Source organism: Pseudopodoces humilis, chromosome 3 (assembly GCF_049639895.1).
Source record: "Pseudopodoces humilis isolate 2021_Gansu_Grassland_sample_001 chromosome 3, ASM4963989v1, whole genome shotgun sequence".
Classification (NCBI taxonomy): Eukaryota; Metazoa; Chordata; class Aves; order Passeriformes; family Paridae; genus Pseudopodoces; species Pseudopodoces humilis.
Genome location: NC_142202.1, coordinates 113825444 through 113851028, shown reverse-complemented (window position 1 = coordinate 113851028; position 25585 = coordinate 113825444). Strand labels below are relative to the sequence as shown.

Here is a 25585-nt window from a genome sequence, read left to right as displayed (position 1 = left end):
TTCCGGGCTCGGGGCGGGCCGGGAGGGAGGGAGGGAGGGAGGGAGGGAGGGAGGGAGGGAGGGAGGGAGGGAGGGAGGGAGGGAGGGAGGGAGGGAGGGAGGGAAGGGGCGGGGGGAGCGCGGCCCCGCTCCTACAAAAGGCCCCGACCCGGGCGGCCCCGCTCAGTCCCAGCCCCGCTCAGTTCCAGCCCCGCTCGGTCCCAGCCCCGCTCGGTTCCAGCCCCGCTCGGTCCCAGCCCCGCTCAGCCCCGCTCAGCCCCGCTCGGTCCCGGTCCCGCTTGGTCCCAGCCCCGCTCGGTCCCAGCCCCGCTCAGCCCCAGCCTCGCTCGGTCCCAGCCCCGCTCGGTCCCGGCCCCGCTCGGTCCCAGCCCCGCTCAGCCCCGCTCGGTTCCAGCCCCGCTCGGTTCCAGCCCCGCTCAGCCCCGCTCGGTCCCAGCCCCGCTCGGTCCCAGCCCCGCTCGGTCCCAGCCCCGCTCGGTCCCTGCCCCGCTCCCATGGGCGGCTGCCGGGCCCCGCCGCCGCCGCCTCCGCCCGGGTCCTCCCCTCGCCCCCCTCGGGCCCCGGGCCCGGCCCGGACACAGCGCGGGAGCTGAGGGAAATCCCGGGAAGAGGCCACGGGAAGCTCGGGAAATCCCGCGGGTGAGCGGGACCGGGGGGACCGGGACGGGGGAGCCCCGGGGTGCGTGGGGAGGGAGGGGCTGCGGCCCCGGGAATGCCGGGGATGCTCCGGTCCCCAATCCCTGATTCCCGGGAATGCTCCGGTCCCCAGTCCCTGATTCCCGGGAATGCTCCGGTCCCCAGTCCCCGAGTCCCGGGAATGCTCCGGTCCCCAGTCCCCGAGTCCCGGGAATGCTCCGGTCCCCAGTCCCCGTGTCCCGGCTCTCCCGGGGGATGTTCCTGTCCCGGTTCCCCAGTCCCTGCCCCGGCCTCTCCCAGGGATGATCCAGCCCCAGTTCCCGGGAATGCTCCAGTCCCGAATTCCTGTGCCCCGGTTCCCCCTGTCCCGGTGCCCCTGGGATGATCCCAGTTCCTATCCTGGTTCCCATCCCGGTTCTCCCTGTCCCAGATCTCCCTGTCCCGGTTCTCCCTATCCCAGTTCCCATCCCGGTTCTCCCTGTCCCAGATCTCCCTGTCCCGGTTCTCCCTATCCCAGTTTCTATCCCGGTTCTCCCTGTCCTGGTTCCTATCCCGCTTCTCCCTGTCCCCGTTTCCCAGGGGGAATTCCTGCCCCGAATCCCTGTGGGGATTTTTGGCCCGGCATTCCCGGGAATGTTCCTGTCTGGGTGTCCCAGGAGAATCCCGGCCGGGGGTTTCTCCGTACCCCGCTCCCCCGGGATGCTCCTGCCCCTGTTCCCGCCATCCTCGTTCCCGGGGGGATTTGAGAGCCCCCTCTGGAATTCACGGATGCGGTTTTCCCCTTGGAAGTGGGACCAGGAGCTGGGAATGCTTCAGCTGGGGTGGAGGGGACAACAATCCCAGGGAACACAGAATCCATGGATCTGTCCCTGCTCCAAACCCCATCCAGCCTTTCCTGGGGAGCTCCCAGGGATTCTCCGGGAATTCCTTCCCAAGCTCCCAGCCCCAGCTCCCCTTTCCCAGTGGGAAGCCATTCCCTGGCTCCTGGCCCTGCGGCCCTTTCCCAAATCCCAGCTCTCCCGGAGCCCCTGGAGCCTCGGGAAGCGGCTCCCAGCATTCCCGGGATCCTTCCCTGATCCGGCTGCACATTCCCGGCTCTCCCAGTCCCGGGAGCCGCTCCGGGGTCTCTCCAGGTGGGGCCTCACCTGCTCCATCCCGAAGCCGGAGCCGGGCAGGATGAGCCGGGATCGGGATCGTGCCAGGCCGGGATCTGGTGGGACATTCCCGCTTTTCCCGCAGGATGGAGAGCAAGGCGCTGCAGCTGCGCACCTTCTCCGAGCGCCGCAGTGGAGCCGCCCCCGAGGAGCCCCTGGAGGGAAGGAGCCTCTCCAGGCTGAACCTCTGCGAGGACGGTGAGGGCGGATCTGCTCCCAATCCAGTCGGGATCCACTCGGGATCAGCTCAGGATCCACCTCCAGATCCACTCCAGATCCACTCGGGATCCACCTCCGGATCCATCCAGGATCCACCTCTGGATCTACTCGGGATCCACTCCTTATCCACCCTGGATCCCCTTCTGGATCCATTCCAGATCTGCCTCTGGATCCACCTTTGTATTCAACTCCAGATTCACCTCTGGATCTGCCTCTGGATCCCCCTCTGGATCCACTCCTTATCCACTCTGGATCTGCCTGTGGATCCACTCCGGATCCACCTCTGGATCCACTCCAGATCTGCCTCTGGATTCACCTCCGGATCCACTCCGGATCCACTCCGGATCCACTCCGGATCCACCTCTGGATTCACCTCTGGATCTGCCTCCAGATCCACTCGGGATCCACATTTGTCTTCAACTCTGGATCCACCTCCGAATCCCCTTCTGGATCCACTTGGGATCCACTTGGGATCCACCTTTGTATTCAACTCCCGATCCCCTCTGGATCCCGCTCCGGATCCACCTCTGGATCCCGCTCTGGCCCCACGGAGGGAATGGGAGCAGGGAGCGCTCCCGGAGCTGGGATGTTTCGGGAAGGAGCTCCAGCTCCGGAATTCCCGGCCCCGGGAACGGGAGCAGCAGCCGGAATGCTCCCGGGGAGGCCCCAGCACGGCTTTTCCAGGGATTCTGCGGCTCCCCCGGCCCTGGGAGCATCCAAGGAAAGCTGGGATGGGGCTTGGAGCAGCCTGGGATGGTGGGAGGTGTCCCTGGGATGGGATTTGAGGTCCCTTCCCACCCAAACCATCCCGGGATTCTGGGATCCAGGACACTCAGGATCCATCCCGAGGGATTTTTATGGAATTCAGGGATGGGAAAGGGAAGGGAGACCCTTCCTGGAGTCCCGAGATTCCCGGTGAAGCCCCTGGATCCCGAAATTCCTTCTCCAGGAGGAGTCGGGATGGGGCTGGATCCAATCCCGGGCTGGGAGAGCCGGGAATGTGCGGCTGGATCGGGAAAAGGGATCCCGGGAATGCTGGGAGCCGCTTCCCGAGGCTCCAGGGGCTCCGGGAGAGCTGGGATTTGGGAAAGGGCCGCAGGGCCAGGAGCCAGGGAATGGCTTCCCACTGGGAAAGGGGAGCTGGGGCTGGGAGCTTGGGAAGGAATTCCCGGCCGGGGGGGTGGGGAGGGGCTGGGAACATCCAGCTCCGGATAAATTCCTTCTGGGAATGCCGCGAGGGGCTCAGCGAGGTGATTCCAAGGGGAATTCTGTGGGTGTAGATCCAGAGGATGGGGAATTTCCCATCCAGGAGATCCCTGGGTGTGGATCCCATTCCCAAAGGTTGATATCCCTGCTCTTCCCAGCCTTTCCCACCGGCAAACAGCTGGAAAAGCCGGGAGGGAAGAGTTCAGGACTGATCCCAGAATTCCCAGCAAATCCCTGTCCCTGGGAAAGGCTGGAGGAACCCCCCTGGCTTTGGGAATTTTATGGAATTCCGCCTGGAATTCTCAGGGCTGGTCCCAAGGCGGGGCTGACCCTCCAGGGAGCGCCATTCCCACGGGAGAAGCCTCTGGAGCGGGATTTCTGGGAAGGGGCGGGAGCGAAGCCATCCCTGAGCACGGGAGCACCCAGATCCCGCCCGAATTCCTGGGAAATTCCCACCGGGAGAGCCGAGGATCCACCGGGAGAGGGATCCAAACCTTCCGCTCGCCCGGGATCGGCATTCCCGGCCCTTTTCCAGGGATTCGGGGACCCCAAATCCCGGCTTCCCGGAGCCTGGGCAGGGAATGTTCGCTTTTCCTTGGATCCCGGCCCTTTCCATGGGCAAACCCTCCCGGCCGCGCTTCCAGGGGCCGGGAATGGCAGCGGCTGGATCGGGAGCCGCGGGAAGGGCGAAAAGTCGGGAAAACATCGGCGCTCTCCTCATCCCGGGAATGGCGCCGGGAATTCTGGCGTGGGAAGCGGGGGAGGAGATCCCGGCGGAGCTTCCCGGATTCCCTCGGGATCGCTCCCCTCGATCCCGGAGCGCATTCCCGGCTCCAAAGGTTCGGGAGTTTCGGGATCCGCCCACCGTGAGCCTTTCCCGGCTGGAGGCTTTTCCAAGCATCCCGGTTTTCCCGGGATGGAGCTTGGGAAGGACAGGGATGGGAATGCCGGGATCCCCTGATCCATGCGTTCCAGGGCGGAATTCCAAGGAGCGGTTCCATCCCACTGGGATGGGCCAGGATGGAGCTGGGAATTGCCGTGGGATGAGATCCCAAATCCCGGCTGGAATGATCCAGGATGGAGCTGGGAATTGCCGTGGGATGAGATCCCAAATCCCGGCTGGAATGATCCAGGCTGGAGCTGGGAATTGCCCTGGGATGAGATCCCAAATCCCGGCTGGAATGATCCAGGATGGAGCTGGGAATTGCCGTGGGATGGGATCCCAAATCCCGGCTGGAATGATCCAGGCTGGAGCTGGGAATTGCCGTGGGATGGGATCCCAAATCCCGGCTGGAATGCTCCATGGATCCGGCCATGGATCAGCGCTGTCTCCACCGGGGGTTTGGATTTGAGGTTCCGCCTCTCCCGTGGGATCGGAGCCCCGGAGCTCCAAGGAGCACAAAACACCGGGAAGGAGGAACCCGCGGATCCGTCTGGGAATTCTGGGCTTCTCCCCCTCCTTCTGCCGGTGTCTCCTGGGGGAAACTGGGATTTGGGGAATCCGGGAGGCTCTGGAATGCTGGGAAAAGCTGCTCCCAGAAATCCGCTGCTCCTGCCAGGATCCAGCAGGGAATGGTTGGGGTGGGAAGAGACCTTAAAGCTCAACTTTCCCTATCCCAGGCTGCTCCAAGCCCATCCCAGCTTTTCCTGGGACGCTCCCAGGGATTCTCCGGGAATTCCTTCCCAAGCTCCCAGCCCCAGCTCCCCTTTCCCAGTGGGAAGCCATTCCCTGGCTCCTGGCCCTGCGGCCCTTTCCCAAATCCCAGCTCTCCCGGAGCCCCTGGAGCCTCGGGAAGCGGCTCCCAGCATTCCCGGGATCCTTCCCTGATCCGGCTGCACATTCCCGGCTCTCCCAGCCCGGGATTGGATCCAGCCCCATCCCGACTCCTCCTGGAGAAGGAATTTCGGGATCCAGGGGCTTCACCGGGAATCTCAGGACTCCAGGAAGGGTCTCCCTTCCCTTTCCCATCCCTGAATTCCATAAAAATCCCTCGGGATGGATCCTGAGTGTCCTCGATCCCAGAATCCCAGAATGGTTTGGGATGGGATCCAGGGATTTTAAATCCCATCCCATTCCCTCCCCTATCCCAGGCTGCTCCAGCCATTCCTTGGGGATTGATCCCAGGGATTCTCTGGGAATTCCTTCCCAAGCTCCCAAGCTCCCAGCTCCCCTTTCCCAGTGGGAAGCCATTCCCTGGCTCCTGGCCCTGCGGCCCTTTCCCAAATCCCAGCTCTCCCGGAGCCCCTGGAGCCTCGGGAAGCGGCTCCCAGGATTCCCTGGAACTCAGGGTTTTCCTTGGAGCTGCATCCCATGGGATTTGCCTGTCGGGGAAGCAGAATTCCAGCCTGGAGCCATCCCAGCAGCTCCCGAGGATCCTGGAATGCTTTGGGTGGGAAGGGACCTTGGATCCCATCCCACTCCCGACCCCTCCCCTATCCCAGCCTGCTCCAACCCCATCCAACATTTCCTCGGACGCTCCCAAGGCCGGAGCCCCTCGTGTCTCCCCACCCCGGCCGGGCCGATCCCGACCGTTCCCGCGGCATTCCCAGGGATCCGCTGAGCCCCCTCCCGCTCTATCCCGCAGATCCCGGCCGGAAGGCGAAGAGCTCGGGATGCTGCGGCCGGCTGGGCTCGGCGGCGGCGCTGAAATATTCCGTGCTGGGCCTTTACCTCCTGGTCCCCCTCATCCTGGTGGGAATCTTCATCCTGGCAGGTGAGGCCGGGCCCGGCATCCTCGGAATTCCTGCCCGGGAGGGTTTCCCAGGCCCTCCAGGGGAGGGAAAGTTGGGATCCGGCAAAATTCTGAGGAGCTCCTTGGGATCTCGGCTGGGATCCTTGGGATCCAAGTTGGAATCCTTGGGGTCTAGGCTAAGATATGTGGGATCCTCCCAGCTGGAATTGTTGGGATCTCTGCTGGGATCCTTGGGATCTAGGTTGGGATCCTTGGGATCCTTCCAGCTGGAATAGCTAGAATATCTTCTGGGATCCTTGGGATCTCTTCTGGGATCAGTGGGATCTAGGTTGGGATCCTTGGGATCTCTTCTGGGATCAGTGGGATCTAGGTTGGGATCCTTGGGATCTCTTCTGGGATCAGTGGGATCTAGGTTGGGATAGTTGCGATCTCTTCTGGGATCAGTGGGATCCGGGCTGGGATCCTTGGGATCTCTTCTGGGATCCATGGGATCCTTCTGGCTGCGCACGGAGCACCAGGAGCGGCTGGGATTGGATCTCGGGGAGGCTGGAATTGCCGCAGGGGTTGAGGATGGAACGCTGGGAATGCCGAGGCTCCGGAGGGGTTCGGGAAGCTCCTGCCCGGAGCTGGAATTGTTCCCGTCGCTCGTGCCCAGCCGGGATTTCCTGGGATCAGGACGATGGGATGCGGGCAGGGCGTTATCCCGGCACTTCCCAAGGCTCCCGCCTCCCCTTTCCCAAATTTTGGTGAGTGCAGGGATGGCAAAGCCCCTTGGGAATTCCCGGAATTCCCCTCGGGAATGCCCCGGCTCATCCCGGCACACGCATTCCCCGGGATCCTGCTGCCTCAGGCTTGTTTCCCTCTCGTCCTCCTGGCAGACATTTGGGAATTCCCGGTCGAATCCCAAATCCCAGGATCTCCCCGGACGGGTAGGAAACATGGATCAGCTCCCTGTTCCCACCCCTCCTTCCCGGAGTTTATCCCGTTATCCGTGGCGGGAAGGGACGTGAACTCCGCCCTTTCCCAGCCCCAAATCCCCCCCGCTGCTCTCCAAGGGCTGGGAAAGGCCGGAGGAAGATTTTCCTGGAATTCCGAGGCCGCTCCCAGCGATTCCTCGCCGCGAATTGTTCGGATGTTGTTGTTGGCCGGCGGATCCCGGAGTGAGGGATTCGGGATGAGCTCCAGGAATAACAACAACAACAACCTCCGGCACTGGGAATCCTTCAGTTCCCACCTCCCGGAGCGGCGGGACTGGCGGGATTCCAGGAAAAGCCCAGGAAAACGGCTTCGCCCTCCGGGTTTGTCACCCGGAATCTTGGAAAAGGGAAGCGAAGGGGAGAGGGAAATCAGGGAATCGTCTCTGTGGCTGCGGCTCTCCGGAGGTTTGGAATTTTAAGCCAAGCCTCTGGATTTGGATGCGGCCAAGTCCTGGAATTCTGAGCTGGGTCAATCCCAGCTGGAAAACCACGGGCAGGGGATGGTGTGGGATAACGGGATCACATCCAGCTGGGAAGCGCAGGGAGAGACAGCCCCAGCTTCCTTGGAAAACCGGGAATGTTCACGGACACCTTCGGTGCCGGAGGGCTCGGATTTCCCACGGAAAATCCCATCCTGGGCTCCTGGAGACAAACACGGAGCTGGGAATTTCCTCCGTCCAAGGGGAAGGGGAATGACGGAATGATTCCGCTGGGAAGGGGCACGGAAGGGTCTCCGATTCCATGGGACGCTTCCCGCTCTCCCGGCTTGCTCCGAGCCCCGTCCGACCTGTCCTGGAATGTTCTGGAGAGGGTTTGGCCGGGAATTGTTTGGGATCCAGCTGGGCCACGGGACCTTCCTTGGAAAAGAGGCTGGGAAAAGGGTCAAAAATCCAAGGAAAGGCCTGGGATCGGCGGGAACGGGAGATTTTCCTCCCTGGAGCCGGAGTTTTCCGCATGGAACTCGGGCCCCTGGGAATTCACATTCCCTAAATCCCTGCTCCCCACAATCCACTGAAAATCCTCTGAGCCTGTGGCTGGGACTCTGATCTCCAATCTTTTCATGGAATTGTGGGATCGTTGGGGTCGGAAAACTCCTCGGATCTCCTGGAGCCCAACCATTCCCCCGATCCAGGTTCCCAAGTGCCGCATCCACATGGATTTAACCCCTACAGGAACGGGAATTCCACCCCTGGAGCGCCTTTTCCATGAGGGAATTGTTCCTAATTCCAGCCTGAACTTCCCCTGGCAAAACTCTGTTCCCTCTTGTTATTCCCAAATAATGGCAAAATCCCAAATATCCCCACCTTTTATCCAAATATCCCCATGCTTTTCCTCAAGGAATGGCTTTCCCTGGACTTCTCCATCCTTCCTGTGGGATCTGTCCCACCTGATCCCCAATCCCAATCCCAGTCCCAATCCCAATCCCAGTCCCAATCCCAATCCCAGTCCCAATCCCAGTCCCAATCCCAATCCCAGTCCCAATCCCAATCCCAGTCCCAATCCCAGTCCCAATCCCAATCCCAGTCCCAGTCCCAATCCCAGTCCCAATCCCAGTCCCAGTCCCAGTCCCAGTCCCAGTCCCAGTCCCAGTCCCAGTCCCAGTCCCAGTCCCAGTCCCAATCCCAGTCCCAATCCCAATCCCAATCCCAGTCCCAATCCCAATCCCAATCCCAATCCCAGTCCCAATCCCAATCCCAATCCCAATCCCTCAGATCCCTCCCAGGGCCCAGCTGGAAAGAGCAGAGGGAACCAAACCTCAGCCTGGCCCAGGAGAAGAATCCCAGCCGGAATTCCGGACAAACTCTGGGATTTGTGGGATTGTAAAGATGCCTGGAGGGACAGGATTCCATCTTGGACAGGGCTTGGAGCAGCCTGGGATAGGGGGAAGCATCTGGAGTGGGATGGGATCCAAGGTCCCTTCCCACCCAAAGCATTCCAGGATCCTCGGGAGCTGCTGGGATGGCTCCAGGCTGGAATTCTGCTTCCCCAGCAGCCAAATCCCATGGGATGCAGCTCCAAGGAAAACTCTGAGCTCCAGGGAATGCTGGGAGCCGCTTCCCGAGGCTCCAGGGGCTCCGGGAGAGCTGGGATTTGGGAAAGGGCCGCAGGGCCAGGAGCCAGGGAATGGCTTCCCACTGGGAAAGGGGAGCTGGGAGCTGGGGCAGGAATTCCCGGAGAATCCCTGGGAGCGTCCCAGGAAAGGCTGGAGCAGCCCGGGATCACGGGGAGTGTCCCTATCCAACGGGATGAGCTTTTCCTTCCCACCCGGAGCGCTCCAGGATCCTCCAGCCCTTCTCCATCCTCGGCTCCCGGGAGTGGAACTTTTGGGCCAGGAATTTCTCCTCCAGGCATGGAGGAGCTGGGAATGACACGGGAGGGGGACAGGATCCCACATCCCAGAGCTCCTCCTGACCTCCTGCTGCTCTCCTCCATCCATCATCCATCCATCATCCATCCGTCATCCATCCATCATCCATCATCCATCCATCATCCATCATCCATCCATCCATCATCCATCATCCATCCATCATCCATCATCCATCCATCATCCATCCATCATCCATCCATCATCCATCCGTCATCCATCCATCATCCATCATCCATCCATCATCCATCATCCATCCATCCATCATCCATCATCCATCCATCATCCATCCGTCATCCATCCATCATCCATCCATCATCCATCCATCATCCATCCATCATCCATCCGTCATCCATCCATCATCCATCCATCATCCATCCATCATCCATCATCCATCCATCCATCCATCCATCCATCCATCATCCATCCATCATCCATCCATCATCCATCCATCATCCATCCATCATCCATCCATCATCCATCCATCCCAGCATCCCGACCCTGCGCGTCTCCCGAGGATCTGCAGTCTCTGCTGGGTGATGTCCAGCGGCTCAACGAGACCTTCCGGGACCTGCGGCTGCGGCTGCTGCTCCCTGTTCCCATGGGAGGAGAACTCCTGGAGCACATCTGGAGCCTCCAGGAGCTCCTGCAGAACCACTCGGACTCTCTGGGGCGGCTGGAGGGGTTCCTGCACGGCCTGCGGGACCAGGCCGGACAGACGGATCGCTCCGTGGTCCGGCTCCGCGATTCCCTGCTCCGGCAGAGCGACGCGGCCCAGCTGGAGCTGTCCCGGCTCTCCGTGGACGCCAACGGCAGCCGGCTGCTCCTGGAGCACCACCAGCACCTCCTGGGCCACCTGGGCGGGCGCCTGGAGCTCCTGGGCGAGCAGGTGACGGCGCTGGCGGGAGCCGTGGATTCCATGAACCGCAGCTTCTCCTACGACGTCCGCCTGCAGCGCTCCCGGCTCCGGGATCTGCAGGGGCTCCTGGGCAACGCCAGCGCGGAGGCGCGGAGGATGAGGATGGAGCAGGCGGCCGTGGAGCGGCAGCTGAGGTTGGAGCTGGCCCTGCTCGACAACGTCACCGAGGAGCTGCGCCTGAAGGACTGGGAGCATTCCGCGGCCCTCCGGAATGTCTCTGTGATCCGCGGTGAGCGGGAGCGGGAATGGGCTGGGAGCGGGAGTGGGCTGGGATTGGGAATAGGCCGGGATCAGGAATGGGCCGGGAGCGGGAATGGGTCGGGATCGGGAATGGGCCGGGATCAGGAATGGGTCGGGATCGGGAGTGGGCTGGGATCGGGAGCGGGCTGGGATCGGGAGCAGGCTGGGATCGGGAATGGGCCGGGATCGGGAAGGGTCTCCCCGCGATCCTACGGGGAGGAGGGAGTGATGTCACCAAAGTCCAGATCCCTGGAGTGTGGCCGGGCTGGGGGAATCCATCAGGGAGCTGTGGAGCTGTTGGGGTTGGAAAAGCTCTCTGAGGGATCCCAGTGATCCCCCCCAGTGATCCCAGTGTGCCCAGTGCCCCCCAGTGATCCCAGTGCTCTCCCACAGTGATCCCACTGATCCCAGTGTCCCCCAGGGATCCCAGTGATCCCTCCCAGTGATCCCAGTGCTCCCAGTGCCCCAACCGTTCACCACTGTGGATCCGTGTCCCCCCAGATCCACACGGATTTTAATCCCTCCAGGGATGGCGACTCCAAACCCCCCCGGGCCTGCTCCAGTTCTCCTCAGCCCTTTCCATGCAGGAATTATTCCCGATATCCCGCCTGAGCCTGCCCTGGCCCAGCCTGAGGCCATTTCCCCTTGTCCTGTCCCTGTTCCCTGGGAGCAGAGCCCAAGCCCTCCTGGCTGTCCCCTCCTGGCAGGGACTTGTGCAGAGCCACAAGGTCCCCCCGGAGCCTCCTTTTCTCCAGGCTGAGCCCCTTTCCCAGCTCCCTCAGCCTCTCCTGGGGCTTCAGCCCCTTCCCAGCTCCGTTCCCTGCCCTGGACACGCTCCAGCCCCTCCAGGGCTCTCCTGGGCCCGGATCCAGCCCCGTCCATCCCTGCTCGGGCGTCTCCATCCCCTCGGAGTCTCCAAACATTCCCCATCCCTGGGTGGGAAGAAAGCTCCCAAGGCTCCCTCGAGGATGCCGGGAAGAAACAACTTCCCCCATCCCACCTTCTCCTCCTTTTCCAGCCTCAGCCATTCCCAAATCCCGGAAGAGTTTGGGTGGGAAGAGCCCTTCAATCCCATCCCGTTCCGACTCCAACACCTCCCACTGTCCCAGGCTGCTCCAAAGCCCATCCAGCCTGGCCTTGGGCATTCCCGGGATCCAGGGGCAGCCACAGCTTCCTTGGGAATCCTGTGCCAGGGAGGGGGAAACCCCCCGGAGAATCCCAGGAGCTCTGGGAATTCCCTCTGGAATTCCCGCTGGAAAGGCCGGGGCTGTTCCCCTTTTCCAGCTGCTGATCGGGAGGGGCCGGATGTGGTTGATCCCCAGGAGATCCATCCCCCTGGAATACCGACAGCTCCCGGGGTCCTTTCCCTCATCCCTGGGGGACGGTGGCTCCCAATCCCGTTTTTTTGTGATTCTGGGATCCCTCTGCCCCAATATTTCCCTATTTCCCCACTCCTGCATCCCGCTCTTCCCTCCCCGTCCCCGGGAATGACGTCACCCGCTCTGGGATGGAGCCACCAAGGGTGGGATCCAGCCCTGGAATCTCGTTATCCCAAACCAAATCCCTTCCCGAGCGCCGGATTTATCGGCCCTGACACATTCCTGGCATCCCAAACTTCCCTCTCCTCCCATCCCATGGATAATTCCCGGGGCCTCGTGCCCAGCTGGATTCATCCCAGCTCCAGATGTCCTTGGGCGAGTCCGTCGTGTTCCCGGGTTTGGCCGAGCCATTCCCGGCCTTTTCCCTTCTCCCCGAATCCTCGGCTATCCTGGGCTCTGGATCCCGGATCCCGGATTTGGCCGATGGCAGCTCGGGAAGGGCCCCGGCTCCTCTCCGGCATCCAGGGATTGCTCCCAGCGCCTCCCGTGCCTCGGGAAGGAGAACACGGAGAGGTTCTGGGTCTCGGGAGAATTCCCGGGATCCGCCGCCCGCCCGGATCCGCTCGCGCCACCCCGGGGTGGGATCTGCTGGATCCCAGCCGATCCCAAAGGCCACAGGAGGATCCCATCCCTCAGGGATTGGAGGCCGGGAGGGCGGGATGCAGCAGGAATGGGAATTCCCGCCTGCTGTGGGAAGGGTCGGGAGCCTCTCCCAGCCGCCCTTCCCAGATTTCCTCCAGCCCGGCCGCTCCCTGTCCCAGGAGCTGCTCCTGGGATGGGACCATCCCGGCAGGAATTCCAGAAAATCTGTGGCTGCCCCATCCCTGGAAGGGTCCATTCCCAGGATCCAGGCTCCATTCCCAGGATCCGGGGTCCATTCCCAGAATCCAGGCTCCATTCCCAGGATCCGGGGTTCATTCCCAGGATCCAGGCTCCATTCCCAGGATCTGGAGTTCATTCCCTGGGATCTGGGATTGATCCCAAGGGTCTGGAGTCCATTTCAGGGCTCTGGAATTTTTTTCCAGGGTCTGGAGTCCATTCCCAGGATCCAGGCTCTATTCCCAGGATCCGGGGTCCATTCCCAGGATCCGGGGTCGATCCCTCCGTCCCCTCAGCCCCGGAGCTGCTCCCCCCTGGGGCAGAGACAGTCAGGGCCGGGAATTCCACATTTCCCATCATCCTTTCCCATCCTTGACCGTCTCCAGCCCGGGATGCTTCCCAGCCTTGACACGGATCTGGATCCCACTCTGGATCCTGCTCCGGATCCCGCTCCTGATCCCGCTCCTGATCCCACTCCGGATCCCACTGCGGATCCTGCTCCTGATCCTGCTTCAGATCCAGCTCCTGATCCCACTCCGGATCCTTCTCCTGATCCTGCTCCTGATTCCGCTCCAGATCCTGCTCCTGATCCTGCTCCAGATCCCACTCCAGATCCCACTCTGGATCCCACTCCAGATCCCGCTCCGGATCCCACTGCAGATCCCGCTCCTGATCCCGCTCCTGATCCCACTCCAGATCCCACTCTGGATCCCGCTCCAGATCCCGCTCCAGATCCCTCTCCTGATCCTGCTCCATATCCCACTCCGGATCCCACGGATTCCTAGAGAACATTCCCAGAGCCCAATTCCCGATCCATGAAAACCACCGCACATCCCTGCTCTTCCTGAGCCTTTTCCATCGCCCTGGCTGGATCTCAGCTTCCCGAGTTCCCGGCTTTTAGGATTTCTGGGAAAACACTTCCCGATGCTCCCCCCGGATGGGTGGGAATGACCCTTCCCAGCCTCTCCCTGCCCTCTTTTCCCTTATCCCAGGAATTTCCCCCCCCCCCCCTCCTATTTTTTTCTCCTCAAATTCCTTCTTCCCATTGTTTTGGCTCCCGATTCTTTCCAGCTTTTGGGATTTGACCCTTTGCAGGATGAGGGACAAAACCCGGGACTGGAATTTTCCGCTCATTCCCAGGATTTGACCAAAATCCCGCTGCCAATCCTCTCCTCAAGGATCATCTCCAGAATTCCCAGAGGATCATCCCGGCTGGACAAATGTCCCTGCCCGTGGATGATCCTTAAAATCCCTTCCAAGCCCCAGAATTCCGGGATTCTGGGAACATTCCCAAATTTTCCCTGATTTCTTGCAATGGTTTCATTGGGAATGTCCCGGCTTTTGGTCTAAAGGAAAATTCCCGGAGTCGCGCTCAAGATGGAGCCTCCGGGTGAATTTTCCTGGCGCTTGGAGCAGGTCGGTGGAATTCCAGTTTGGGATTTAACATCCGGAAATCCCGGAGGATTAAAATCACGGAAAACCGCTCCGGCACCTCCTCTGTCCCCGCTTTGTTCCCAGGTTTCTCGGGGATCCCTGGATCTCCCTGTCCTGTTTCACATTCCCAAATCCGGGATGTGATTCCCGTTGTCTTCCAGGGCCGCCGGGACCCAAAGGAGACCGAGGCACGGAAGGGATGGAGGGACCGCCCGGCCTTCCCGGCCTTCCCGGCCTCCGAGGTGAGGAAAACATTCCCGGCATCCACAAAATCCCCCCCGGATCCCATCCCGACATCATCCAGGGGCTGATCCAAAGCCCGTGGGACCGTTCCCGGTGACTTCCCAGCCCATCCCTCGGGGATGGATCCGCTCTCCCGGATCCTGCAATGTCCATCCTGGAGGGAAAAATGCCACGGCCCACCCGGCTCCAGGAAATCCACGCTGATATTCCCAGATTCCGGGCTCTCCCAGGAATTGGCTGCCCCATTCCCAAACGGAGCCTTCCGAGGCAGCAGGGCTGGAATTGCTGCTGGATCCCTCCGGCAGATCCCGGCAGAGGGGCCTCGGCTCCCAGACTTTTCTGGGATGTTTTTTCCAATGTCGGGAACGCCGGTTTTCCCACTCCCCCTTCTTAATCCCATTGGTTTTGGGAGGAATTCCCACCAGAGCACATTCCCATCCTGAGGAAATCTTGGATCCAGCGGTTTGGGATTTGAGGGGAATCCTGGGAATGCTGGCTCCGAGTGGCACGGAGGATCCCCCTGGGAACAACCTGGTCCCACGGAGGTGACGGATCCATCCCGCCCGGCGCGGGGATCCGCTCGGATCCCGCAGGATGGAGCCCTGGAGCCAGAGCCAGAGCCAGATCCAGAGCCAGGTCCAGAGCCAGATCCAGATCCAGAGCCAGGTCCAGAGCCAGAGCCAGATCCAGAGCCAGATCCAGAGCCAGAGCCAGATCCAGAGCCAGATCCAGATCCAGAGCCAGAGCCAGAGCCAGATCCAGATCCAGATCCAGATCCAGGGCCAGAGCCAGAGCCAGATCCAGATCCAGGACCAGATCCAGTTCCAGGACCAGAACCAGATCCAGATCCAGTTCCAGGTCCAGGACCAGATGCAGTTCCAGGACCAGGACCAGAACCAGGTCTAGATCCAGTCCAGTTCCAGGACCAGGTCTAGGTCCAGGGCCAGTTCCAGGACCAGGTTCAGATTCAGGTCCAGGTCAAGGTCCAGATCCTGATCCGGGTCCATATCCAGGACCAGGTCCAGCCCAATCCCTGTCCTGCCCTGCTCCAAACCCATCCCCCAGGACTCTGGGTGTCCGATCCAGCTCCGGATCCAGCTCCGGATCCATCCCTGCGATCCCCCGCTCCAAGGATTCCGAGGCACTTGCTGGGATTGCTTTGGGCTCAAACCCCGGGATTTTGGGATCTCTCCTTCCCGGGCCCAGCCCAGCGCCACTGAGCCAGCCTGGAAATCCGATCTGCCCCGGCAGCCCCTCCAGCTGCCCGTGTTCCTTCTCCCTGCAGCTGGAATTCCTGGCGCTGACGGATCCGTGGCTGTTTTCCTTGGGTGTAACAACCCTCGGAATTACATTGGCTCTTTTCCTCGGTTTTCCTTTTTTTTTTTTTTTCCCCCATTTTTTCCTTGTTCAAACAGAAAAACAAAGGAACCCCAGGAGGCTTCGGCTCCGGGAAGAGCTGTGGGAGCAGCCACGGCTTTTAGGGTTTCTCCTGGAGTTTTTTGGGATGTGGGCACGACCCTTTGGATCTGAGGTCGGGTTCAGGTGTATCCCAGGAAAATTCCCTTTTCCATGGAAAATCCACAAAGCAATCCAGGTCCTGACCCCTCCTTGGGATGGACACAGCCGGGAAAATTGGAGTTTGGGATAATCCCTGCTGGAGCTGGGGTGGGAATTCCTCCTCGCGAACCAGAGGAAAACGGTGCCCAGGTTTGGGAAAGCCCAGCCCAGGAAGGGCCCAGGGGATCCACAGGGATGGAGCCAGGCTTGGATCCGACCCAGCTCGGGCTCGGGATGAGTCCCTGGTGGATCATTCCCACGGGATCATCCCCGGCTCCCTCCAGATCCCGCCTCCAGCGCAGGCTCCATCCCTCCATCCCGGATCCAGACCTGGATCCACGTCCAGGTCCAGCTTGGAGTCCAGAATCGGATGCAGATCCAGGTCCAGGTCCAGGTCCAGATCCAACTCCAGATCCAGGTCCAGGTCCAGTTTCAGGACCAGGACCATGTCCAAGACCAGATCCACAACTGGATCCAGGTCAAGGTCCAGGATCAGGAACCAGGGCCAGTTCCAGATCCAACTCCAGATCCAGGAGCAGATTCAGGGCCAGTCCCAGATCCACAGCCAGGTCCAGGTCCAGGTTAAAATCCAAGTCCAGGTCCAGGTCCAGGTCCAGGTCCAGGTCCAAATCCAGATCCAGATCCAGGTCCAGGTCCAAGTCCAAATCCAGATCCAGGTCCAGGTCCAAGTCCAGATCCAGATCCAGATCCAGGTCCAGGTCCAGGCCCAGTTCCAGATCCAGATCCAGATCCAGATCCAGGTCCAGGACCAGGTCCAAGTCCAACTCCAGATCCAGGTCCAGGTCCAGGTCCAGGTCCAGATCCAGATCCAGATCCAGATCCAACTCCAGGTCCAGGTCCATGTCCAGGTCCAACTCCAGATCCAGGTCCAGGTCCAGATCCAACTCCAGGTCCAGGTCCAGGTCCAGGTCCAGGTCCAGGTCCAGGTCCAGGTCCAGGTCCAGGTCCAGGTCCAGGTCCAGGTCAAACTCCAGGGCCAGGTCCAAATCCAGGTCCAGGACCAGGAGCAGATCCAGATCCAGGTCCCACATGGATGAAGGTCACCTCCGAGGTTTGGATGTGTCCCTGGTGAAGGAATTCCCGAACTCCAGCCCCAATTCCCACCTCCCGGAGGTCGGGAATGCTCGCACAGGGGGCTTTCATCCACCTCTTTCTCCAAGAAACATCCAACCCCCGGGACAACAGGGATTCAGGAGACATCCCGATTCCTTGCATGGATCCTGGTTTTCCTTCCTCAATCTCCAGCTTTGGAGCCAAATTTCCTCCATCCGAGCCCGGGGACGCTCAGAAATTCCTCAGCTCCGGATAAATCCTTCCCGGATCCCGAGGAAGCACAGGAACAGGATGGGCCGGACTCTCTGCGGTCTCCCGGTGTTCCTGGCCCACGGGGAGTGTTGGAATTCTGCTGGAAGCGGCTGATTTTGTGTCCTCGTCCTCATTCCAGGCCTTCCCGGGGAGCGGGGACCCCCCGGCCCGCAGGGATTGAAGGGGGACCAGGGAGAGCCGGGCCCTCGCGGCCCCGCGGGAACGCGCGGATTCAAAGGTACGGACGCCATTCCGGCCGGGATCCGGGAGCGGAGGAGATCCCGGGATGAAGGGAAGGGAGAGCGGGGGATCCTCCGGATCTCCGGGCAGAACGGGAATCCCAACAATTCCCACACCGCCCTTCCGACCCCGTCCCAACCATTCCCGCTGGAGAGGGAACCGATGGATTTGGGATGTCCTCCCATTCCATGGGGCTCCCTGGGGACCTCCCGGGCCTGGCCCCAGCAGGGATTTGGGAATAATCTCCCGGTTCTTTTCCAGGGTGTCCCTGGGTCTTCCCACAGCCGGGAAAACCGTGGGAGTAGGAAGTGGGGATTTGGCGGGAGCGGCCGGCCCCGGACACCCGGGATGGGAAATTCCGAGCTGCATTCCCAAAAAATTCCCTTTGAGCCTCGGAATTCCTGCTGGGAAGAGCTGGGAGTTGTAGGGAATGGAAACCTGGAGTGGGATTGGGATTGGGATCGGGATCGGGATCGGGATTGGGATTGGGAAGGGACCTAAAAGATCCTTGGATTCCACGTTCTTCCACTATCCCAGCTTGCTCCAGGAGGTTGGAAAACCCCTGGATACACCCCTGGAGCACCAGGAATGTCGGGATTTTCCCACTGGCCGAGGGCTCCTTAAATCCGGAAAGCGATCCCAAAAATCCCGGCCGGGTTGGGTTGGGATTCTCCAGCCTGGTGCCGGATTTGCTCGGCAAAGAATCATGGAATTGTGGAGGCTGGGAAAGTTCTCCGAGTTCTGAGCATTCCCAGCCCGATCCGCGTCCCCCAGCGCCACATTCCCATGGATTCCAATCCCTCGGGAATGGGGGCTCCAGTGCCGGACTCGATGGGCTCCGAGGGATTTTCCAACCTCAACAATTCCATGAAAACCTCAAAGCCGTTCCCGGATCCCGTCCCCATCCCTCGTGTCCCACATGGATGGGGGTCACCCCCAGGGCGCCCGAAAATCCATCCCCATCCCCCTCCCCTTCCCGGAGATCGGGAATGTCGGAGACGGGCGTTCAATCCAACCCCTTTTCCAATGAAAATCCAACGCCTCCGGCAGCGCTCGGGCACTTTGGGATTCTCTGGAATTTACGGGAAACAGACCCGGATCCGGGCACGGATCCAAAGCCGGGCTTTGCCTTAAATCCCGGATTTCTGTCCTACCCTTCCCCCAGGATTTCCTTCCCCCTCGGTTCCCTGGGAATTGCATCCCAGGAATCCTGGGAGGGGGGGTTTGGGTGTGGAGGAGCCTCCTCATGGGAAATTCCAGGTCTAAACCTCTCCCGAGTCCTTTCCCTGCTCGGTGTTTTCCCTTTTCCAATGGGTTTTCCCAAACGGGAAAAATTCTCCTGGGAAGGAAGGACAGGACCGCCCTCCCCACTTTTCCATGGAAAAGGAAACACCCCCAGGAGGAAACAGCAGGAAAAACCTGAGCTGGGATGGGAAATTCCGGGATGGGTTCGGGGGTGGGGGATCAGAGAAGATTCCCTCCGCAACATCCCCAGGCTGGAATTTTTGGGAATGTTCCTGGAGGCGGAACCTGAATCCACCTGGGAAAATGGGGATTGGTGGAGTCTCCTGGGGATTTTCCCGAGGTTTTGGGCTCCGTCATTCCCTGCGGATCCATGGGAAGAGCTGAGGGATTCTGCCGCGGTGTCCGGAACTAAGATTTGTCCACGATCCCAAAAAAAAAGGATGGGAAAACGGCCTGGAACGCTCCGATGGTCACCGGGGCAGGAGGGACCGGGAGAGGCTCCTCCGGAATTCCCGGGCTCTGTCCCAGCCCCGAGGCTCCCTCCAGGCTCCCAGGGAATCCGATCCCATTTTTTTGGGATGTTCTCCAGCCCCGACACCTCGGGAGCTGAAGTCACCGAGTTATTCCCAGCAGGAAATCCCTGGGAAGAGGGGGGAGGTGGGAAAAGGGGGAAAAGAAGGAGCTGGAGAAGGCCGGGGAAGCTGCGGCTGCCCCCGGATCCCTGGGAATGTCCAAGGAAAGGCTGGAGCAGCCTGGGATAGCGGGAGGTGTCAGGCTCGGAATGGGCTGGGATTGAAGGTCCTTTCCCACCCGGCCCATCCCGGGATTCCTGGAATTCTCGGAGCGGTGATGGAAACTGGGATGAGTTGGGGATTTAGGGATGCTGCAGGGACGGGAATCCTCTTCCACATCCCCCGATCCCAGCGATCCCAGAGATCCCTGGATCCCTCCAGCTCGGCCTTGGGCACTGCCAGGGATCCAGGGATTCTCCAGCCAGGAATTCCTTCCCAAGCTCCCAGTTCCCCTTTCCCAGTGGGAAGCCATTCCCTGGCTCCTGGCCCTGCGGCCCTTTCCCAAATCCCAGCTCTCCCGGAGCCCCTGGAGCCTCGGGAAGCGGCTCCCAGCATTCCCGGGATCCTTCCCTGATCCGGCTGCACATTCCCGGCTCTCCCGGAGCAGCTCCGGGGCCTCCTCTGGAATTTCTCCATCCGGAGTCGGGATCCGGAGCTGCTCTGCTCCCCCTTTTCCCACCGCCCCAACTTTGGGATCATCCCAGGCCCTTTCCCGGATCATTCCAGCCTCTCTCTCTCTCTCCCAGCCCATCCCGTTCCCAATCCCATTTTCCCCGCGCTGGTCAGGCTGGATCTGCTCCAGCATCCCGACCCCATCCCGAGGCGGGAGCCGCATCCCTGGCCGCATTCCCGGGATTTCCATCTGGATCCCATCAGCTCCCGGCCGCTTTCCCTCATCCCACACATCCCCCTGGAGCCATCCCGCTCTCCCGGAGCCTCCCAGGGAAAGGGCGGGAATTTCCTGCCCAGCTCTGGGATTTGGGATCGTTTTCCATCCAATGTTTTCCTTGATCCCGGATTTCGGAGCCGCTCCGGGCGTTGTTTGTCGTTCCTTGGGATGGGGCCGAGCCGGGATCGGCAAATCCCAGCCCCCGGTCCTGGAAAACTTGGGAATGAGGGAGGAGGAGGCTCCAGGAGAGCCAAGGGGTGACAGAGCTCGTTAGTGAGCTCATTAACGGGGTTAATTAAAGCCTCGTTGGGATATGAAATCATTCCCGGGATATCGGATGGGCGGGAATGATTATCCAGCTGTTCCCCGGCATCGCCCTTTTCCATGGACACGAGCTCGGTGCTTCCGCAGGGATTTTGGGAATCCCCGAGCCCGGCCCCGAGTGAGGATTTCCCACCCCAAATCGGGAATTTCATCCCAAAATCCAGAGTTTCGCTGCTTTTTACGGGATCAGGAATTCCAGGAACACCGGGCCTGTGGTTCACCTCTGCCCCGGGATGTGTTCCCGAAGGATTTTTGGGATTTTCCCGTCCTTCCAGAGCAGGGATGGGAATTCCCAACAATTCCGGCTCCTTCCCTTCCCAGGTGAGCGCGGCCCCAAGGGGGACAAGGGCGACCGAGGCGCTGCCGGCGGCACCGGTGAGTTCCCGGATCCCGGATCCATCCCGAGGAATTCTTTGGGAATTTGGAGCCTGGGGAGTGCTGGGAAATTCCTGACACAAAGAGGCTGCCGGGAAAACCATCCCGGGGTGTTCCTGCCCGGGAGAGGAGGAGCCGGGAAGTGGGAGAGGTGGGGGGAGCGGGAAAGGACCGGGAATGGAGGAGGGAAAAACTCGGGAATGGCGGAGGGAAGAGTTTGGGAATGCCGGAGGTGTCCTGCAGGCTTGGGACACCTTCCTGCCATCCCAGGGACATCCCTGCCTGGGGACATTCCCATGGAATTGGGGACATCCCATCCCTGCCTGGGGACATTCCCATGGAACTGGGGACATCCCATCCCTGCCTGGGGACATTCCCATGGAACTGGGGACATCCCATCCCTGCCTGGGGACATTCCCATGGAACTGGGGACATCCCATCCCTGCCTGGGGACATTCCCATGGAATTGGGGACATCCCATCCCTGCCTGGGGACATTCCCATGGAACTGGGGACATCCCGTCCCTGCCTGGGGACATTCCCATGGAATTTCAGGGAGATCCTGGGGACATTCCCACGGAATCCCATGGAATCCCAGCTTGGGCGCATCCCATCCCGGGGACATTCCCTGGAATCCCGTGGAACTGGGGACATCCCACCCCAGCCCTGGGGACATTCCTTGGAATCCCGAGCCCATCCCAGCCCCCGCGGGAGCCTGGCCGTGACCGCGGCCGATCCCCGGGGATTTTTGGGAATGCCGCTCCCACCCGGATCTGGCGGCGGGAGCAGGGCTGGGATGGCCGGGAGCTGCCCTGGGGGGGCACCGAGGGATGGGGACACCGGGAACGGTGATGATGTCACCAGGGATGGTGGTGATGACGTCACCAGGGATGATGATGATGATGTCACCAGGGGTGATGTCACCAGGGATGATGATGTCACCAGGGATGACGCCACAATGGATTATGATGATGTAACCATGGGTGATGATGATGTCACCAGGGGTGGTGATGATGTCATCATGGATGATGATGATGATGATGATGATGATGATGATGATGATGATGATGATGATGATGTCACCAGGGGTGATATCACCATGGATGATGATGTCACCAGGGATGACGCCACAATGGATTATGACAATGTTACCATGGACGATGTCACCATCCCTGGAAATTCCAGCATGGATGATGTCACCATGGATGACGTCACCATGGATGACATCATCATCCTTTTGATGATGTCACCATCCCTGGAGATGTCACCATGGATGACATCACTGTGGATGACATCACCATGGATGATGTCACCATGGGTTACGCCATCATGGGTGACATCACTGAGGAAGATGACGATGCCATCTCCCATGATGATGATGCTCAACAACCGTGGGTGACGTCACCGTGGGTGATGCCACCACGGGTGACGTCACCACAGATGATGATGACACCATCCCCCACAATGATGGCGATCATCCACCATGGGTGACATCACCATGGGTGACGTCACCACGGGTGACATCACCATGGGTGACATCACCACGGATGCCATCCCAGTGCCAATGGCATCCCGGTGCCATCCCGGTGCCATCCCCAGTGCCATCCCCGGTGCCATCCTGGTGCCATCCCGGTGCCATCCCGGTGCCGGTGCCATCCCCCGGGGTTGGTTTGTGTTCCCGCAGCTCCGGCCGAGGGCTCGGTGCGGCTGCAGAACGGCTCCGGCCCCCACGAGGGTCGCCTGGAGATCTTCCACGAGCGCCGCTGGGGCTCGGTCTGCGACGACGGCTGGGACCGGCGCGACGGCGACGTGGCGTGCCGCATGCTCGGCTTCCCCGGCGCCGCCGACGTCTTCCGCATGGCGCGCTTCGGCCAAGGTGCCGCTCCCGGCTCCGGGATCCAACGGGGGCGTCCCCGTCCCGCTCCAGAGACCTTCCCGGGGTGGGATGGGTGGGGAGCGGGTGAACCCCGGGGTCCCTTCCCGGGCTGGAGATTCCCGAGTTCCTCTGAGCTCCTCCATCCGGCCTCTCGGAGATGGGGGATCCCAAAAAAGCTGCTCCGGGAGCGCGGCCGGAAAATTCCGGAGCTGCTGTCCCACGTTCCCGCCTCAGGAGACCTCGGGATGCGTTCTGCCATCGCTGCTCCGTGCTCCGGCCATCCCAGCTTTCCTTGGGGATTGATCCCAGGGATTCTCCGGGAATTCCTTCCCAAGCTCCCAGCCCCAGCTCCCCTTTCCCAGTGGGAAGCCATTCCCTGGCTCCTGGCCCTGCGGCCCTTTCCCAAATCCCAGCTCTCCCGGAGCCCCTGGAGCCTCGGGAAGCGGCTCCCAGCATTCCCGGGATCCTTCCCCGATCCGGCTGCACATTCCCGGCTCTCCCAGCCCCGGGGTCTCTCCAGGGCCGGGGGGATCCATGGATATTCCGGAGCCGGGGAATTCCAGGCTCTCTCTCCGTGTCCGTGTCCGCAGGCACCGGGAAGATCTGGATGGACGACGTGTCCTGCACGGGCAGCGAGGATTCCCTGGAGCTCTGCAGCTTCTCGGGGTGGGGCAGAACCAACTGCGGCCACGCCGAGGACGCCGGAGTGCGCTGCCGGACGGACTGAGCCCGGAGACATCCCGAGGGAAACCCCAAACTCATCCCGAGGGAAACCCCAAATCCATCCCGAGGGAAACCCCAAACTCATCCCGAGGGAAACCCCAAACTCATCCCGAGGGAAACCCCAAACTCATCCCAAAGGGAAACCCCAAATCCAACCTGAGGGGAAACCCAAATCCAACCCAAAGGGAAATCCCAAATTCATTCCAAAGGGAAATCCCAAATCCATCCCAAAGAGAAACCCCAAATCCAACCTGAGGGGAATCCCAAACTCATCCTGAGGGGAAATCCCAAGTCCATCCCAAAGGGAAACCCCAAATCCAACCTGAGGGGAAATCCCAAATCTGTTCCAAAGGGCCAAGGGATGATCCCAAAGCCATCCTGAGGGGAAATCCTAAATCCATCCCAAAGGGAAATCCCAAATCCATCCCAAATCCAACCTGAGGGGATACCCCAAACGCATCCCAAAGGGAAATCCCAAATCCTTCCCAAAGGGAAACCCCAAATCCATCCCAAAGGGAAATCCCAAATCCATCCCAAATCCAACCTGAGGGGAAATCCCAAACTCATCCTGAGGGGAAATCCCAAACTTATCCTAAATCCATCCCAAAGGGAAACCCCAAATCCAACCTGAGGGGAATCCCAAATCCATCCCAAACCCATCCCAAAGGGAAATCCCAAACCCATCCCAAAGGGAAACCCCAAATCCAACCTGAGGGGAATCCCAAATCCATCCCAAACCCATCCCAAAGGGAAATCCCAAACCCATCCCAAAGGGAAACCCCAAATCCAACCTGAGGGGAAATCCCAAATCTGTTCCAAAGGGCCAAGGGATGATCCCAAAGCAATCCTGAGGGGAAATCCTAAATCCATCCCAAAGGGAAATCCCAAATCCATCCAGGAAACCCCAAATCCATCCCAAAGGGCCAGGGAATGACCCCAAAGGCATCCTGATGGAAATCCTAAATCCAACCCAAAGGGAAAATCCCAAATCCATCCGAAAGGGAAAATCCCAAATCCATCCCAATGGGAATTCCCATCCCGGGATCCCATCCAGGCTCGGGAATGGGATCATTCCCAGGGAAATAAAGGATTTTGGTCTTCTCCGGCTGGGCTGGGGTTTATGGGGTTTTGGGGATTAATGGGGATTTATGGGATTTATGGGGGTTTTGGGATTAATTTGGTTTATGGAATTGAAGGGAATTTATGGGAATTTATGGGGTTTTATGGGAGTTAATGGGATTTATCACATTTATGGGGTGTATAGGATTAATGGGGATTTATGGGCTTTTTGGGATTTATGGGAATTTATGGGGGTTTATGGGATTAATGGGATTAATGGGATTAATGGTGTTTATGGGGTTCATGGGGATTAATGGGGATTTATGGGGATTTATGGGAAATTATGGGAGTTTATGGGGTTTGTGGGATTAATGGGATTAATGGGATTAATGGTGTTTATGGGGTTCATGGGGATTTATGGGATTTATGGGGATTTATGGGATTTATGGGAATTTATGGGGGTTTATGGGGTTTTATGCGGTTTATGGGATTAATGGTGTTTATGGGATTAATGGAGATTATTGGAATTTATGGGGATTTATCGGGGGTTTATGGGATTTTTGGGATTTATGGTGTTTATGGGATTAATCGAGATTTATGAAGATTTATGGGAGTTTCTGGGGTTTTTGGGGTTTATGGGATTAATGGGATTAATAGGATTAATGGTGTTTATGGGGATTCATGGGGATTTATGGGATTTATGGGAAATTATGGGAGTTTATGGGATTAATGGGATTAATGGGGTTTATGGGATTAATGGGGATTTCTGTGTTTTATGGGGATTTATGGGGTTCATAGGATTTATGGAGTTTATGGAGTTTTTGGGATTAATGGACATGTATGGGGTTTATGGGGATTTATCGGGGGTTATGGGGATTATGGGGATTCATGGGAGTTAATGGGATTTATGGGATTTATGGGATTTATGGGAATTTATGGGAATTTTTGGTGTTTTATGGGGTCCGGGGGCTGTGGGGGATCACGGGGTGATGGGGCCCGAGGGGTCTGGGGGGGTCACGGAACACTCGGGGTTTCTGGGGCCGCAGGGATCGGGCTTTATGGGATTTATGGGATTTCGGGGGATTTCTGGGATTTCGGGGGATTTCTGGGAATTCT

General features: G+C 59.9%; 2 protein-coding genes across 3 annotated transcripts; both read left to right on the top strand.

The window, feature by feature from the left end:
• Nucleotides 1-526: 526 nt before the first annotated feature.
• SCARA5 (scavenger receptor class A member 5) lies at nt 527-24515 on the top strand. 2 transcript variants are annotated; one of them, XM_014261551.2, is made up of 9 exons: nt 527-639; nt 1876-1988; nt 5801-5929; nt 9742-10398; nt 14203-14283; nt 17307-17405; nt 20759-20812; nt 22496-22687; nt 23278-24515. In XM_014261551.2, exons 2-9 carry the CDS (start codon nt 1877-1879, stop codon nt 23412-23414), a joined length of 1461 nt encoding a protein of 486 aa, XP_014117026.2. In that variant the 5' UTR covers nt 527-639; nt 1876; the 3' UTR covers nt 23415-24515. The 2 variants fall into 2 exon arrangements, with proteins under 2 accessions (XP_014117026.2, XP_087908795.1); XM_088052669.1 differs by lacking the exon at nt 5801-5929.
• LOC148184748 (uncharacterized) lies at nt 14404-17171 on the top strand. Its single transcript, XM_088053829.1, has 5 exons — nt 14404-14431; nt 14830-15142; nt 16218-16270; nt 16338-16913; nt 17023-17171. Exons 1-5 carry the CDS (start codon nt 14404-14406, stop codon nt 17169-17171), a joined length of 1119 nt encoding a protein of 372 aa, XP_087909955.1.
• Nucleotides 24516-25585: the final 1070 nt, after the last annotated feature.

What these genes read in the sequence shown, in the direction of transcription:
- SCARA5 (XM_014261551.2), top strand. Translation starts at nt 1,877, where the DNA reads ATGGAGAGCAAGGCGCTGCAGCTGCGCACCTTCTCCGAGCGCCGCAGT. An exon ending in GAATGTCTCTGTGATCCGCG is followed by an intron (nt 10,399 to 14,202) that starts GTGAGCGGGAGC and finishes GTTGTCTTCCAG; the next exon opens with GGCCGCCGGGACCCAAAGGA. An exon ending in GGGAACGCGCGGATTCAAAG is followed by an intron (nt 17,406 to 20,758) that starts GTACGGACGCCA and finishes TTCCCTTCCCAG; the next exon opens with GTGAGCGCGGCCCCAAGGGG.
- LOC148184748 (XM_088053829.1), top strand. Translation starts at nt 14,404, where the DNA reads ATGGATCCGCTCTCCCGGATCCTGCAAT. An exon ending in AGATCCAGATCCAGTTCCAG is followed by an intron (nt 15,143 to 16,217) that starts GTCCAGGACCAG and finishes AATCGGATGCAG; the next exon opens with ATCCAGGTCCAGGTCCAGGT. An exon ending in GGATGAAGGTCACCTCCGAG is followed by an intron (nt 16,914 to 17,022) that starts GTTTGGATGTGT and finishes TCTTTCTCCAAG; the next exon opens with AAACATCCAACCCCCGGGAC.